At 46.9% G+C, this 18495-nt stretch overlaps 1 protein-coding gene across 1 annotated transcript in view; it reads left to right on the forward strand.

The window, feature by feature from the left end:
- LOC146073337 (uncharacterized) overlaps positions 1-18495 on the forward strand; it is a 56487-nt gene that overhangs the window by 22575 nt on the left and 15417 nt on the right. The window contains exon 4 of the mRNA XM_083180513.1: positions 13105-13989. Coding sequence (XP_083036639.1) covers positions 13105-13989 — 885 coding nt within the window. The remainder of the gene's footprint in view (positions 1-13104; positions 13990-18495) is intronic.

An 18495-nucleotide genomic window follows, 5' to 3' on the forward strand; every position in this document is an offset into this window, starting at 1 on the left:
ATTATACAGAGGGAGCAGCCTGTGGTGTCATGGCATAATGCAATGACACCACAGGCTGCTCCCGCTGTATAATAATAATGCAATGACACCACTGGCTGCTCCCTCTGTATAATAATAATGCAATGACACCACAGGCTGCTCCCGCTGTATAATAATAATGCAATGACAACACAGGCTGCTCCCGCTGTATAATAATAATGCAAAGACACCACAGGCTGCTCCCGCTGTATAATATAACAATTGTAATGCCATGACACAAATTATTAAACAGGGGGAGCAGCCTGTGGCGTCATTGCATTATTATTATACAGAGGGAGCAGCCTGTGGTGTCATGGCATTACTTTAATATTATACAGGGGGAGCAGCCTGTGGTGTCATGGTATTATTATTATGCAGAGGGAGCAGCCTGTGGTGTCATGGCATAATGCCATGACACCACAGGCTGCTCCCCCTGTACAATAATAATGACACCACAGGCTGCTCCCCCAGTATAATATAAAAGTAATGCCATGACACCACAGGCTGCTCCCCCTGTATAATAATTTGTGTCATGGCATTACTATTATTAATAGTAATGCCATGACACGAATTATTATACAGGTGGAGCAGCCTGTGGTGTCATGGCATTATTATTAATATACATGACACAGCACAACAGATATGTAGTTTTTTATGTTAACTTACTACTGTGTCACTCTGTCAAATTTCAGTTCCCCTCTCTGCGTCTCTGCGGCGGCGGCCTCCTGAAGTGTCCCCCACGCCACGAGTAGTTCAGCAGCGTGCGGCCCCAGCCTTCCTCCAGTCCAGTCTAGAGTGCAGAGCAGACGCGTGGGTGGGAGGCGTCAACGTCATGACGTCCCCACCGCACCCAGCGTCTGCCGACTGCCACTGCCGCCCGCCGGGGACAAGAGGGAACAGGCTGCCGGCCGGAGCCCTCCTCCACGTAGCCGTGGAGGCCGGCGGCCATGTTCCTGTGGCCGCAGTCCGCTGACATCATATAGAAAACCACAGGAACATGGCCGCCGGCAGAAAAAAAAAAAAAAAAGCAAAGCGGCCGCGGACACGGCCGCGGCGGCGCGGCCCGCAGCACAGCAGCCAGAGCGGCCTGGGGGGCAGATGGCACCCTGCCCCCCGGCCCAGCCCGCCCCTGGTTAGAACAAAGGCCAGGTAATTATGCTGATTACTTTGGGATCGTAAAATGAGTCATGTTAACCCCTGTGATGTCACAGCCCCCTCAGATGACTGCTGTTTCCTGTGCAGGAGGGGTTGTGACTGAGGGGGGTCAGCCCTGGACTTCCTATGCATCACTCACACAGGACAGCCCACACTGGACAGCACCACATTAAGACATTACACACATGGAATAAACAGTACATTACTGTGACAGACACATATCAGGCTCAGGGGTATATGCCCTGATAGGAGCAACACTTATAAAAATGAGGGACTATTTCTTGCCGCAGGCATACATCTGGTATAAAGTCACAACCTATCACTATAGAACACAGTCCTGTGGATTGCTCCATTGGTGTGTGAGGCACGGCTCCCATGATTTTGCAGGCAGTGTACTGTATTCGGAAAAACGCAGTTATCTCAGGTAAGAGAGTGCCTCTCTGGGCTATATTTAGGAATTTTGGGGTGATTACCCACTGATGACCATGGTGGGGTGCCCTGAGGAGGATAATCACAACTTATATACAATATTTTTATTTATACACCTGCTGTGGTTAGCTATTCTTTTATGTCAGCTGATCTATACTTATATGTTTATTTATATGCAATATTAAGCGCAGAGAACCATTTTCCTCTTTTATGCATTTTTTGTGTCTCCTTTTTTTCCTCCTTTGTTTTGTTGGAGAGTGAAATTATTTACCAGTTCCTGGATCCGATCCTTTCGTGCTTTAGGCACATGCTGTAGTCCCAAGGCAAGGGCTAGTCCCAAGGCAAGGGCACAAAATGCTTCTCAGGAGGAGACAAAATAAAACATGAAAAGCTGCAAATATGTGAGCGAGGTCCTATTTAGTAGTATGGTCCAATGTATCCCCCTAAATTCAAGGGGTTCAGGTGGTGGATGTTGCTCTGAAAGTTCCAGTGGTATTGGAATAAGCTCAAAGCATTGCCTTGGCTAAATATTAAATGCCAGCTTCCTCAGGAGAAGAGGCTATTATATTTGGTTGAAGGTCTAGGTCGGTAGTCAATAGGTCAAAAAAAGGTCGACATGACACTGGAAAACGGTTGATTAAAGCAAAAGTTTGACACATTTTTCTGGTGTTTAGAAAACTTATTGGCAGGCAGCAGCAAAGGTACCAGAGCAGGTACTTACTGGCAGGCAGCACCACAGGTACCAGCCCAGGCACTCACTGGCAGGTATCAGCAAAGGTACCAGAGCAGGTAATCACTGCCAGGCAGCATCACCAGTTCCAGCCCTGGCAATCACTTGCAGGGCAGCAACACAGGTACCAGCCCTGGCACTCATTGGCAGTACCACAGTTACCAGCTCTGGCACTCACTGGCAGGCAGTACCACAGTTACCAGCTCTGGTACTCACTGGCAGGCAGCAGCACAGGTACCATCCCAATTCCAATCCAATGCGCTAGTGTGTGGGGGCATTTAATATTAGTAATATATGAAATTGTTTTGCTATCTATTACACTGTATGTGGGGTATTCCTGTTAGCATTAGTGCTTCCTGTAGTTTACTTATGCCAAGGGGAAAAGTATATGTGTGTCATGCCCGTGGTTAGCTCTTGGCTGAAAATAACCACAGGCTTAGGAGCTGGCTGGTACTTAAACCTGGGAGCCTTGATGAGGATATTATGCATGCCAGAGACCCTCAGACAGTAGCAAGACGTGACCACAAAATAAAAGTTAAAGTCTTTATTGACCACAGAAGACAATAAAATCCCGGAAACTTGAATAGTGGTATGGCATCGCAGAAGACCTATTAGGCTTGAGTGGAAACTTGGTATGGAAATTCTGAATGAGTTCTGGAGCATGGACATCAGAAGCATTTGTCTAAGAATGCTCGAACAAGTTCTGTAAATGACCATACCTGATATGAGAGTCCAAGATTTTTGGCACTTCATATTCAACACCACACTGAGTTAGAACTTTTGGAGTCTTGGAAAGACTGGAATGGAATTGGTTAAGCACCAGAGATGTGGAAGGTGTTGGGGACTTTTTAGGAATGGAGGAAGCTTTCGTTTGTAGGATACAGGATTGCAAAGGGACCAATAAACTGTGGAGCGAATTTCATAGAGGGTACTCATAGAGGGTACTCTCTTTGTAAACAGCCATGCTCAATCTCCAGACTTTAGGAGTGGAATAGCTCTGCGCTTCTTTTCGGCAAACTTTTTGTAACGTAGTGATGCTTTCAGGAATGCTGAACGGATATCTTTCCAATTTTGAGAGAATTGGTGCAGTGTAGCATCTACTGCAGGATGAGAAGAAGTTGGGAGTTTGCTGAAGACTGAGACTCTGGAATGGAGCCCAAAGTTTGCATAGAAAGGAGTGGCTGTACAAGAAGTATGACACTGGTTGTTATGATTGAATTTGGCCCATGAAAGCAATTGAGACCAATCATTTTGAGAATAATTTACATAAATATGTAGAAAAGTCTCTAAATCTTGATTCACCCTCTCCATTTGCCCAGGGTGATATGCTGTAAAGAAAATAAGCTTTACTTGAAGAATCATGCACAAACTTCAACTGAATTCTCCTCGGTCAAAGCCTATTTCAAGAGGGAGTCCATGAAGTCTGAAGATCTCTTTTATGAAGAGTTGTGCCAACTTGGAAGCTGACAAAAGACTGGTTAAAGGAACAAAGTGAGCCATCTTGGTGAACCGGTCCGCTATCACCAGATGGTGTTGAATTTATTTGACTCTGGAAGATCAGTCACGAAATCCATGGACAGATAGGTCCAAGGATGATGAGGTACTGAGAGACGCATTAACTGTTCTGTAGGTGATTGACGCCTAGACTTGTGTTGGGCACACTTGGCACGAGACACAATGAAGACTTAAATGTCCTTTTTAAGAGTTGGCCACCAATAGGACCTGGAACCAAATTCTAGTCTTTTGGACGCTGGGATGACCTGCAAAACGAGATGCATCAGTCCATTGCAGAAGCTTTTTACGAAGGGCGGGTTTCACAAAGGTTTTTCCCACTGGAGGGATGGGATCCAATCTGACTGGGGAGAATGCAACAGGATCAATGATGGAATATTTTGCTGTAGTACCAGACTCTTTTTCTTGTTCCCAGGAATTAGACAATGCATCAGCTTTACGGTTCTGTGACCCAGGAAAAAGGACAACTTGAAACGGAACCTGGAAAAGAATAATGCCCATCTGGCCTGACGTGGATTGGGGCATTGTGCTGATTTTAAATAAAGAAGGTTTTTGTGATCCATTAGAATAGTGATTTCATGTGAAGCCCCTTCCAACAGATATATCCATTCTTCAAGAGCTAGTTTGATAGCTAGCAACTCCTGATCATCGATGGCATAGCTGTTTTCAGCTGGCACGAATTTTCGAGAGAAATACCCACAGGGAAGGAGATGACCATCAGAACCTCTTTGAGAAAGAACAGCACCCACTCTTATGGAAAAAGCATCAACTTCCAGGATGAATGGTAGCGACGTGTCAGGTTGCTTCAGCACTGGTGCTGATACAAATTTTTGCTTCAGAATGCAGAAGGCTTAAATTTCTTCATTTGACCACTTGGATGGATTGGTGCCTTTTCTGGTTAGAGCCGCGATGGGAGTAACAATGGAGAAGAAGTTCAGATTGAATTTGCGATAATAATTGGTGAAGCTCAGGAATCGCTGAAAGCCTTTAAGTGTTGTTGGAGTTGGCCAATCGCAGATTGCTTGAAGTTTTTCTGGGTCCATCTTAAGATCGGAACCTGAAATAATGTAACCAACCCAGGAAAGGAATGGATTTTACTTTAAACACACACTTTCAAGCTTGCAAAATAAAAATGATTTGCACATAATCGGGAGGGCACCTCTTTTACCCAGAATCGATGATCTTTGATATTGTTTGCGAAGGATGTCATCTAAGTAGACCACAACATGATAATATAATCAGTCTCTGAAAATTTCATTCATGAAATGTTGAAATACCACTGGAGCCCGAAAAGCATGACCGGGTATGCGTAGTGATCGTCTCTGGTGTTGAAGGTGGTTTTCCATTCATCAGCCTCTCAGATCCTGATGAGGATGTAAGCACCTCTTAAGTTGAGTTTCGTGAAGATCATCACACCACTGTTGTGATCAAAAATTCTGTTGTGAGAGGTACCGGTTCTTTATGGTTATGTCTTTCAGACCACGATAGTCAATGCAGGGCTGGACCATCTTATTTTACAAAGAAGAACCTTGCACCAGCAGGAGAAGAGGAAGGAAGTATAAACCCCTTGGTAAGGTTTTCCTTGATGTAGGCCATCATAGCTTTGGTCTAGATAAGTATGACCTCTAGGTGGTGATTTGCCAGCCATGAGGCCGATAGGACAGTCCCAATCCCGATGTGGTGGTAGAAGATCGGCACCAGATTTACTGAAGAAATCAGAGAATGCAGTGTAAGAAGGAGGTGGAGTCTCAGAGGACTTGGACATTGAGTTACGTGCAGGAAGGGCCCGTTGAAGACAGGTACCATGAAAGGAAGGTCCCCAGGCAGAAAGTTGAGAGGTTCTCCAGTAAATCTGGGGATTATGAAGGTGAAGCTACAGAAGACCCATGACCAGAGGATGAGTGGCTCTAGGAATTACTAGAAAAGATAACAGTTCAGAGTGCAGTACCCCCACCTTGAGACAAAGTGGTAGCTTTCTGCAAGAAAAAGCATCCAATATTCTGCTGCCATGCATATCTGTAAGAAATACCGGATTGTTAAATTTTTCAGTGGGTATTGACTAATTCTGCAGTAATGAAATTCCTGGCAGGTCCGGAATCCAGAAGGGCAGAGAGTCTCTGGATACCCTGAGGAACTTGTAGGGACACTGACAGGCTACAGTCACAGTCATTTGGATAGTGTCTTATCACTCCTAACTGACCTTCTCCATGGTGAGCTAGGATTTTGAGTCTCCCTGGTGCTTGGGACACTGATCAATGGCATGAGAAGGTGCTGCTGCTATTCAGAAGGTGTTGGAAGCTGGAGACGTGAAGGCACAGCAGCAACAGGAGGTGGAACTACTAGAGGAGTAGTAGCAGCCCCTGACCCCGGAGGGAAGTTTGTAGATGATCCAATGGCTGGAGAGATCTTGTAGGTACCAGATCACTTGACCATGTGAATCCTCTTGTTGATCCAGGTGAATCAAGTTGCTGGACAGGGCTGGTGGGCGGAGTTTGTTCACCAGATAGATCCATTGGCCAGTGCTAACTGTCATGCCTGTGATTAGATCTTGGCTGGAAATAACCATAGGCATAGGGGCTGGCTGGTACTGAAACCTGGGAGCGTTGACAAAGGTATTATGCATGCCAGAGACCCTCAGACAGTAGCAAGATGTGACAGCGGAAAAAAATGTTAGTCTTTATTGGCCACAGAAGACAATAACAACCGGAATGGTATGGTATCACAGAAGGTCCCAGGCACTAAAGAATATGCATTATTGAACAATAGCTAGTAATGACATTACCTGCAGTGTATGCACACTGATGAAGTCCAGCATCAAATAGCATAGACGGAGGTTAGGCTGGTGAAGTGCACATAGCACTGATGGAGTCCAGAGCATATATGGTGGAAATAGAATACAGGAGCTGTGTAGGAACCACAGAGGAAGTCCAGAGTATAATTGGTTAATGCAGGTGGAGATGGAGTACTGACCACTGTGAGCAGTTGAATACCAGGGGTGATGGGTCATGATATGGAGGCACCGAAGGTAATGAGCATTGCCCAGACAATCACCAGGAGAGTAGAGAATCGCTGATGCAGCACAGATGATGATGATGATTATCAATGTAGTTCATCGATGGTGGTGAATATCAATAATATTGATGTAGGAGGCACCTAGGCAATTAGTTGTGATGGTAGAGAATCGATGGTGATGAGGGTGGATGGATAACACACCGATTAAGTTGAAGTTTGATGGCAGAGCACCAAAGCTAAGTAGTAACGATGGCAAAGCACCGATGGAGCCAGGCAGCTGGTTGTAGGAGATGACCAAACCTGGAAGGAGTGGACTCCTCAGGGACAGGAACCTGAAAGGCAGCTTAGACACAATAATATACCAGAGTTGCCGACTTTCAAATGCTCCTCTCCGGGAGAAGCCCGGAGAGGAGACTTTCATTACCCGTTCGGGGGCGGGGCTTGACTGTGATGTCATTAAGCCCTGCCCCCATTACGGGAACTAGACAAAATCACTGATCTCCATGGAGGGGGCGGGGCTAAAATGACACGAGTGTGACATTTTAGCTCCGCCCCCTCCTCTGAGACCTGCGGATTGCGGCATTTAAATGGTTCCGGGAGGGTGACCCAATTTTCGGGAGACTCCCGGTAATTCCGGGAGGGTCGGAAACACTGTAATATACCAATCAGGTAACACACTCAGGATGAGATCAGTAGCACTGGCAACTGGCCTTACTTACTCAGCATAGATATAGGGGGGAGTGGAAGAGGATTGGTTGGGTAATAAGACAGACTGAGGGATCGAAAGGATTGGCTGTGAATGGAGCATGGGACAGGAAAGACATGGCTGCTCCCATGTCTGGGAAAGGCAGGAAGCCTTGTTTGTTTGGAACATGGTCTGAGGCCTACTATATTGGTGGCAGTGTGTCATCCTCTGAAGCTGGGCAGCGGGAATGACAGGCAGGGAGCGGATTGCAGCCTCAGTGATGGAAGGCTGCAGATGCAGCACAGTGCGGGCAGAGTGGAGGCAGCGCTGATAGAACCTATGTCTGGAGCGCAGAACAAGTCTTCTCAGGGATCTAGAGGGTAAATATACCTGTTGTAATACCCAGATTGTGACAATGTATATTCTAGTGAAAATCATACATCGATAACGAGATTATCAGGTCCGGTAGACCAGACTATTGTTTAACAGAAGTGATCATTGTTTACTGATTATTGTCCAACAGTGAGTTATACCAGACAGTCCGGGGTCGTCCCAGCATGGTGTCACCTGATACTCATTATTTATTTACAGTTTCATAATGATAGAAATCTATAGCATGGCAGTCCCACCAGATTGCAAGACCGTCCTGATGAGATGCAATTAGATATGAATGCTACTGGAGGTTATGTGCGAGTTCATGAATATGATAAGCTACCTGATACCCCTTTTACAGAATAACCCAAGTAATTGCCGGGTTGCCGTCGTGTTAACCTGGGTCAAGGTGTGGTGTCCAAGCACCATACGTATAATAACCTGGGTGGACCAACCCGTCAATTCATCCCAGGTTTATAAGAAGGGTTAAACCCAGTTTTCCCTCTGTATAATAGGCGACTCAGATTTAATATGAAATCAATGGCTCCAGGTCAGACATGGATAAAGATCCTGGGTCTGACCCGGCATAGCAATGTAAAAGGGGTATTAGAGATGACACTTGAGGGAGGTAGGGTGCTGAATTGTGCAAGGACCTTTTGACCATGTCGACCTTTTGACTATTGACCTTTAGAAACACAAGAAAAAACTGAGCAGTGCTACTATTACTTAAAAAAAAAAAAAAAAACAGATTGGTGGATCTAGTACAATAATTTATTAATGCCTACTAAATAAACACTAAGCCAGCAATAAAAACATCGATGTTATAAAATAAAATGGAGTTGATACTTGTTAAAAGTTTACCCTTTATACTTTATATACCCTAGATATTGGGTATATAAAGCCAGACCTACTCATGCATTAAATATCCTTTGATAAAGCTACCAGGTGTAGCGAAACGCGTAAGAAAATTGCTGATCCTCACAACCTAGTGCTTCTGGATTGTAGACCCTATCATCTTCATTTGGATTCCCCTTCTTAATTTCCAATTGGAATACAAGTATTGTATCTACCTAGGTACCAGGAGATTGAGGACACTATCCTGTTTTGCCAAGATCTGCGGTAGGAGTTGGTGATTTGTGCCATCATGAGCCACTCCTTGTAAAATCTACATCACAGTACTGTAGTTCTCCCTCTGGACCACTGCTTTGGGGACTTATTTTGCTTCCAATGGACCTTTGAAATCAGGACTCTTCAGGTCACTCAAAATTCCATGGTTGGTGAGGACTTTGAGTAAACTTAAAGTTCATCTCCATTTTATTTTATAACATCAATGTTTTTATTGCTGGCTTAGTGTTTATTTAGTATGCATTAATACATTATTGTACTAGATCCACCAATCTCTTTTTTTTAAAGTAATAGTAGCGCTGCTCAGTTTTTTCTTGTGTTTCTTGTTTATTGTACAGGACTGACTATCCTGTCTGTAGAGCAGCAGCTGGTTAAAACAACTCCTGTCGGGCGCCCTTGGCCCAATCTCACCTAGAGTGATTTGGGCCACCATCTTGTTTTTCCTATTGACCTTTTTAACCTGTTGACCTTTTGAATGTTGACCTTTTGACCCTGTTAGCCATTAGTGGTCAACCTTTTGATTTTAGAACTAGATATTAGGGATGTGTGGATTCGTTCTTCAGAAATCTGAACCCACCATAATTGTGTGGATTCAAACGAAATCAACTGATTACTTTTTAGTGGGAAGAATGGTATATGATCTTGGAGGTCAGACAATTATTTTTAGTGGGAAGAATGGTATATGATCTTGGAGGTCAGACAAGAGGAAGACATGAAAGTGTGCGGGCAATATATTTTACTGAATAATTTGCATGATTATACAATACATATACACAATAAATAAACAATTAAAAAACAATGTAAAAAGTACCACACCTATATGGTTAATAACGGCCACCAGATAATAGAAACAGATTATTCTGAATATTCATTCAAATATATTGTACTGCTTTTTTATTTTTATCGATATTCTCTTGTGGGGACCGACTATCCCCTCCACCAGCAGCAGCCTTATTAGAGAAATAGCTCACTAGATCAACTTTGTTTGATTCTTTTTTCCCTCTCCCATAGGTACACTGTGAAGGGGCATACACGTGGAGCGATTTTGTGCTATTTTCTAAGCAATCTGACTAGAAAGTAAGCACAGATCCCCCCGTGTGTATGCCCCAAGAGATTAATTATCAAAACAATGCCGAGAATTGGCCACCACAAGAAAAACCTTGATTCATGCCCATTACATTATGTAATTTTTACTCCTCATAGTAGTGCCCATTATACATGATGCCACACACCGTCATGTCCATTACATGTTCTGCCACATAGTGCAGATACACAAATAATCCCCACAGTGCAGATACACAAATGACCCCCACAGTGCACATACACAAATGACCCCCACAGTGCAGATACACAAATGCCCCCCACAGTGCACATACACAAATGACCCCCACAGTACAGATACACAAATGCCCCCCCCCCTTGCAGATACACAAATGACCCTCACTTACACATTCAATCAGCCTGCCCTGCCTTCGCCTCCTGAGTCCGTCCTGCGAGCCGTCGCCTCCCCTCCCAATACTCGCTCCTCAGCATGGTGTCCTCTTCCCACTTCCCACCGGCGCCAACTCAGTGAGGAGACTGAGCGCGCTGACGCACCGACGTGCTACGGTGATGAGCGTCATGGTACATGCACAGTGGATGCGCTCAGGGTTTTACTTATGGCGGCACGCCGTACCGCCTCGGGGGCTGTGAGGGCTAGGCCAGGAGGTTCCGGAACACCGTTCCAGGCGACCTCATTTTTCAGGTCAGCTTCAGGAATGGCGTTCCCGGCACAAAAATAGCCCTGGGTATACCTTGACTCACGCCATTGTGTAGGATATTCCAACATTTTTGTAGCAAAAATACACTGGTATATGACTTAATGAAATGATATGTAGAGTATTTTAGCTTGTCTGTAAATGAGCTGCCATTGTGTGCCAGCATTACTATGCTGATGGAATGAGGATGATGGTGCTTCAGGCACTGGTACATGTGAACAATACTTACGAGTAAAATCATCATTCGAATGGTGATTCCTAATTTACTAAGCGGCCCTATGCAATGTACAGCTTCATTTTCCTGGCGTATTTGGCAGAAGCCTGCATGGATCAGTCAGATCCGTGCAGGTTTCAATGTAAAAAAAAGTGAAAAATAAAAATAAAAAATGGCCATAACTAGCCCCAGGCACAAAGAGCCGGTCCTGGTTTTAAAAAATCAGGGAACCCAACAAGTAGGGGGTCCCTGTATTTTTAAAACCAGCACCAGGTCCAAGGGCCGGTCCTGGTTCCCAAAGTACAGGGGACAAAATGAGTAGGTGTCCCCTGTATTTTGTGCACCAGCCACAACCAGGAAGCACAGGAGACTTTTTTTAAATTTGCTAACGTTACACCGTACACAGCAGGGCTGTGCAGCGGCTGATATAGTCCACAGCAGCGCTGCCCAGTCCAGGGAGGCACAGTGGGGTTTTTTTTGGGAGCACTCTCCAAAAAAAACCTGCCCTGTGGGGAGCACTCCCTAAAAAAAACACCAGTGAAGAGGTCAAAGGAGATTGCTTTTGCAAAACAACCTGAATCACCCCCCAAGCCAGACAAGACAGCTGTTCAGCTGATTTCAGCAGCCAATCATTGCATCCCAGCAGGTATAAAAGGTTCAGCCCATGAAGTCTAAAGTTGCCAGTGCAATGATGTCCACAGCCTAGCTGCATGCCTTCAGTGAGCTCCCGCTGAATCATTTTCTATCCAGAGACTCCTTGGCAGATTTTCTTCCTGCTGCATCATCGGGCTCCAATCAGTTCCATTCCAAAAAATTCTCCTTTGGTTCAAGCTTGATAATTACTCCCATCAGTTGATGGCTGATATTTGCTCCAATCAGCTCCAGCTTGTGTATGTTCTCATTGCTTGCAGTCCAAAATTATTCCGCAGTCCCAGTTTAACATCAGAATTCACTATTTCAGGTTGACACCTGTATCCTAGCCCTAATCTTATTTACTGTCCGTTTCTTGCGGGGGAACCCTGGTGAAAACTGCCAGTGTGTTAGGCAGCGGCGTAGCTACGTTTTGGGCGCCCCCCGCTGCCCATTCAAACCCCCCCAATCCCCCGCAGCCTTACCTTTCGCGCTGGTCCCGGCAGCTCCGTTCTTCTGCTGAGGACCACCACAAAATGGCCGCCCCCATACAGCAGACAGTTTCAGAGAACTGTGTGCTATATGGGGGCGGCCATTTTGTGGTGGTCCTCAGCAGAAGAACGGAGCCGCCGGGACCAGCGAAATAGGTAAGCCTGCGGGGGATTGGGGGGAGGTGTAACTATAGCACCGCAGCCCCCGGCGCCCCCATATGCACAGCGCCCCCCCACGGTGGCGGGGGCTGCGGTGCTATAGTTACGCCAGTGGTGTTAGGGTCTGTGGCCTTGCTTTGAGTTTCCATCAACTGCCCGTTACTAGTCAGAGTTCTTCTATAGTCCATGAGCATTAACTATAAAAGCTGGCATGTTTTCGACTTGGTTAACTAGATCTTTTTTTTGTTAAGATCCATAGCCGAATCCACAAAAACCTCAAAGAGCCATAGTACGATATAACAGAAAATACATCACCATGTTAGGTACTGCCTGTAGCACTAGGGGGCAGTCTTCTATTACAGATGAAGCCGCCCTCAGTATTGCCAAGTGCTCGCCAGATCCCCTTAGCTTGCACGTGCTGGTGGTGGGCGGGCAGGTGGATAGGGACAAGTGAGAAGGTCACTCGAGAATGGGGCACGTGCATGGCTCCTAGGCGTGTACCCCATTCTGTCGCATGGTGCCAACTGGTAGCCGGCGATCCTTTCGATGGGATCCACTCTAAAGAGAGCAGCTACATCTGTAACATTTGTAGCAGAATCACAATTAGTACAGCATGTTGTCTAGTTTCCTCTTTTGCACACAAATACCAATATAGATCACTATAGCTTCCGAACTTACAGTGCTTAAATTAGTAGTAATAAGAAAAAAAACCTGGGTAATAACATACAAAGATGTAAGTCACAATTTGTCAGAATTTACAAAGTGCAGCCATATTGTCTAGTGTTAATTAATTCAAACCTAATTTTCTTCAACAGCCCCAACTACTACAAAATCTACAAGCAAGTCACCTTCATCAACCGCAACATCCAGCACTACAACTATGCCTGAAACAACAGAGACCATATTTCACACAAATACTACATACATAGAACCTACAGACACCAGTACATATGACATTACTACTGAGTATACTACTGACTCCACTCCATCTGACATTACTACTGAGTATACAACTGACTCCACTCCATCTGACATTACTACTAAGTATACCACTGACTCCACTCCATCTGACACAACTCCTAAGTATACTACATACTCCACTCCATCTGACACAACTACTGTGTACATCACAGATTCCACTCCGTCTGACACGACTCCTGTGTATACCACAGACTCCACTCCATCTGACACAACTCCTGTGTATACCACAGACTCCATTCTATCTGACACAACTCCTGTGTATACCACAGACACCACTCCATCTGACACGACTCCTGTGTATACCACAGACAACACTCCATCTGACACGACTCCTGTGTATACCACAGACACCACTCCATCTGACACGACTCCTGTGTACACCACAGACTCCACTCTGTCTGATACGACTCCTGTGTATACCACAGACTCCACTCCATCTGACACGACTCCTGTGTACACCACAAACTCCACTCTGTCTGATACGACTCCTGTGTATACCACAGACTCCACTCCATCTGACACAACTCCTGTGTATACCACAGACACCACTCCATCTGACACAACTCCTGTGTATACCACAGACACCACTCCATCTGACACGACTCCTGTGTACACCACAGACTCCACTCTGTCTGATACGACTCCTGTGTATACCACAGACTCCACTCTGTCTGACACGACTCCTGAGCCTATCACTGGAACCACGGTATCTAGTACAGGTAACCAATGTCCACAGAAATAATCTAATGCTGCTCCTTTGGCCCAAGCAGCAGATAAGCGGTGTATCGTTACCCAAGGCGCCTTCTGTTGCATTTGCACATTATCACACAGCTGCTGCATACTAGGACTCAGAGGCCATCAATTACCATCCATCTATAAATCTGACCCAAAAACTACTTTAGCAACACACCTGTGACACTCCCATAGCACACCCATAACCAGAATGTGGCAACATAATGCAGCAGCCTGGTTGCCTAACAGTCGGGACCAGCTGAAGTGCATGATCTGTAATGGCTCCCAATACTCTTTCCACTTTATCTCTCTCTGTAGCTTAGTACATAAACCACAAAGTCACCAGTGTTTGTAAGTATAGTTTGTTTATAAATACCACAGCTGTAATTAGATTCTCTCTGCACAAGTAACAGCTGCCCCACCTGCAGTGCACATGGTTTTGTCCATCTAAGAAGGATTTTGTCAGAAAGAGTGAACTAGAATAAGGCCCTAAGGCACAAGCCCTCTTTGAGAAAGGGAGTGACAAAACTGATCCCAGAGAAAGCCCATGCTATGATGTCCCCTCCCACCACATGCATGTAATTAAATTCAGATGTCTTTCCTTTTCAGTTCCAATACCCTTTATTTAACAAACTAATTTCTCCTTCATCCACTAGGTGGCACTGGAGATTTACAGTGGGGAGTAGAGGGGGTGACCACTAGGAGCTTGGGCACTTTAAGGGCCAGATGTACTAAGCTTCAAAAGTGATAAAATGGAGAGTGATAAACAGCCAGCCAATCAGCTCCTACCTGCCATGTCACAGACTGTGTTTGAAAAATGTCAGGCAGGAGCTGATTGGTTGGTTGTTTATCACTCTCCATTTTATCACTTTTGAAGCTTAGTACATCTGGCCCTAAGAATTATAGCTGTATGGCTACTTCCTCCCCTCTACTTCCCCTCAACCGGCAGTCTTAGAATGTGCCCGTGGGAGCTGGGTGCAATGTTTTGCCCTCTAAGGGCAAATAGAAATTTTATTTTTAGATTATGTTTTATTTGTTCAACTTATTCATGAGGACAGACAGGCAGCTTTTGCCGACTGCCTGTCTGCACCGTGGGAGCTCCCGGGGTGACCCCAGCGCCACTGCTTGCGGTCTGCGTGGGGTTCCCCGGCTCCTGGGACCGCCATCCCAGAGTGACTGGACCACTGCATGCAGCCTGTGTCACAGTCCCCCCAGCCTTAACACTGCTGGCCGGCAAGGCAGGGTATGTATGCCACGGCTTCCCGCTAGCATGGGAGTCCAGGTAATAGGCAGTAGTTAGCGGTTCACTGCTTTTTTTAAAAGCGCACCATAGCGGTGGGCGGAGCTTAGTGCTACTGAGGGACTCCCAGTCTCCCTGCGTTTCCCCTCATAGCCGGCACCATTTTACATGTAGCGTGCTCCAGAGCTCCGAGTCCTTCCTCTGCCACGTCCTGCCACAGAGAGGTCTCTGCTAAACACCGCTGACTTCAACATCACCCAAGGGGTCTATGAGTTCCACAGTAGGGTGATAGAAGTCTTTCTAGAAGTACAGGCTGTGCTCAAATTATAGTCAGAGCGCTGCAGTGTCATAGACCAGAGCGTAGTACTGACTTGTGGGCTCTCCTTTTTCTTTACTAAACCTCTCCTAGGTCTTATATTCTTTTAAACCTTACTGCTTCTTTTCTGTGTGCATAGAGTGGGTTGTGGCAGACTTTCATTATAGCTGGGGGTTCTTCTAAACATGTAGAAAATGTCAGTCAAAATGTACACCTCAGGAGGAGGGTGCTGTGCTGTGTCCAGACTGTACAGACACCCCTGTGTTAACACCCCAACAAGATGTCCCTGTATGGGCTTTGCAATTAACATAGATAATTTCCTTTTCAGGGTCCATGGGTCCCACAGGGGACATCGGGGTTGTAGGTGGATCCAGGGGTCCGAGGCACCAATCAGCGAAGCTTTTAAAGATTTCCCAGGATGCCCGGGCCCTCTCCCCTACAGCCCCGCCTCCAGGCTCATCTAGTCAGTTTTTGTTTGGTGCCTGCAGGAAGCAGACGCACCTTTTCTATCAGCGGGGGTTACCTCACTGAGGTAACCCCAGAAAGCTATTTTTATTTTTTTCCTTTTTATTTTTAAATCTGCCTCCTCGGCGGCAGAAGCCGCTTTGCGGCTGAGGCTGCTCACCGCCGTCAATCACTGACGGCGGAGCGAGCGGCCGCCTCACCCTCCCGGCGCCGGCTCCATCCTATGACGTCTGTCACGGAGGACCTCGGCGGGGAAGACCGCGACGCCTAGCACCGCCGACGGTCTCCCCCGGGCAGCGTGGCCGGAATCGAGGGCAGGTAAGGCTCCACCTGGAGCGCAAACCGCTGCCGTACCGCGCTAGCGTGGGAGACGCACGCGGTAGCTGGCGTGGGTACAGGCTTCGGCCCGGGACCCCACTAGACCACCGGCGGAATAGCGCAGACCGGGGCAGAGGGGACCCCATTATTGGCTACATTATCCCCGGTGGGGGAAGTCCAGCATAGGGAAGGCGGTGTCAGGTCTGAAACCCCTCCCCCGGCTTTGGCGCCAATCTCACTAGAGATCTGCCGTCCCATTAGCCGTGACTTTTGTGCCCGCCCCCCCTCTCTCGGACAGGCTCCATTTCTGCAGCAGCACTTCCAGAGAGCGGGCACACTTCTCCCCTGTGAAATCGCCTACAGGTTCAGTAGCTACTGTCACAGCCACCCTTATTCCCACTTTTCTCCATAGAGTTATGCGGTTGACACAGGGTGAGGTAGTCTATTTCTGACTAGTGTGTATGTGACTTGTGCTAGTTTTTCACTTCTTCTGTCCAGTGATCTGTCCCTTCATCTCTAGTATTGAGGCAATACCTCATTGGTCACAACACTCAGTGATATCACTCTAGGTTTTCCTTAGTGAATTATCCTATTGTGCACTGTCAGCTCTCCTTGTCAGTGTGTTTTACACCATGTCTAAAAGAGGGCGTCAGCAGACAGAATCTCCTCAGCTCTTGTCCTGCAAGGGCTGTGCTGCAGGTCTGTCTGATATGGATGTTGTTCAGGATGGCCTGTGTGTCAACTGCATATCCCCTGCGCAGTCCACTGCCACAGTACAACAACCCCCATGGGCAGCCTTCCAACAATTGCTGGGTACTCTTGTGGATCGCTTGCCCGCCTCTATTGCTCCCCCTGTAGTCCAGCCCCCTCCACCTTGGGTGGATGCCCTGTCGACCACTGTGCAGACCTTGCAACAGACTACGGTGGCTATGCAAAAGCTGCTGCCCCAGACCGTACAGCCCAGTGGATCCCGGCTAGCTCCGTTACTGGCAGATACACGGGATGACACTGATACTGACGATGGGGGGGATGATGTCGATAATACAGGTGATGACATCAATTTGGATAATGATCAGGATGACCCCATGCCCATGGATACTCCTGCCGCTCATGCGGAGACTCCTGACGTGGCAGCCCTGATACATGCAATTAAAGAGGTTTTATTATATGACCCTGAGGAGCCTGAACCTGTTGCAAAGACAAAAGATGTCTTTAAAAAGCAAAAGGTCCTTAAGGCCCAGTTCCCACATTCTGATTACCTAACAGAAATTAGAACAACTCAGTGGGAGGAGTTAGGCAAGAAGGCCAGCATTCCACAGAGGGTTTTAAATAAATACCCCCTCCCGCCGGAGGATTGCAAACCATGGGAGATCCCACCCTCAGTGGACCCCCATGTTACAAGACTGGTAAAACCATCAGTGCTACCTGTTTCATCTGGGTCAAATCTTGGGGACCAAACTGACAGGCGCCTGGAACAGGCCCTTAAAGCCACGTTTTCCTACACTGGCGCAGTTCAAAGGCCCACTATAGCGGCTACTTGGGCGGCTAAGGCTATCCTCCCGTGGGTTCAGACCTTGGAGGAGGAGCTTACACAGGACGCATCCGAGGATGCTAAACTGTGTATCCTCCATATTAAGCAAGCAGCTTCCTATATAATGGACGCCATGTCGGATGCTGGCACACTAGCGGCAAAGGCTTCAGCTAGTTCTGTGCTAGCATGCCGCATCATCTGGCTCCGGCCTTGGAAAGTGGACTTAGAGTCAAAAAAGACCCTGGAGTTACTACCTTTTAAAGGTGAATCACTCTTTGGGGAGGAACTTAATAAAATAGTAGCCTCTCTGGCTGCAGCTAAAACTGCATGTCTCCCAACAGTCCTTCCCCAAAAGTCTAGACCTGCCTTTCGGTCCTTTCGCCCACAGGGCAAGGCCAGAGGTCAACCTTTTACAAAGCCTTCCCCCTCACGTAAACCTGGTAAGGCAAAACCAAAGCAGGCTTGGGCTGCTAGACAGGCCCCAAACAAGCCTGACAAGCCTTCCGCATGACGGGACGGGCCTCCCGCAGGGAGAGCCCCAGGTGGGAGGCAGACTTCTCCTATTCTCCCAACGGTGGCTGTTCACAACAAAGGACGCCTGGGTGAGGTAAGTGGTGTCTCGG

Source organism: Crinia signifera, chromosome 4 (assembly GCF_055691185.1).
Source record: "Crinia signifera chromosome 4, ASM5569118v1, whole genome shotgun sequence".
In the NCBI taxonomy this organism is placed as follows: Eukaryota; Metazoa; Chordata; class Amphibia; order Anura; family Myobatrachidae; genus Crinia; species Crinia signifera.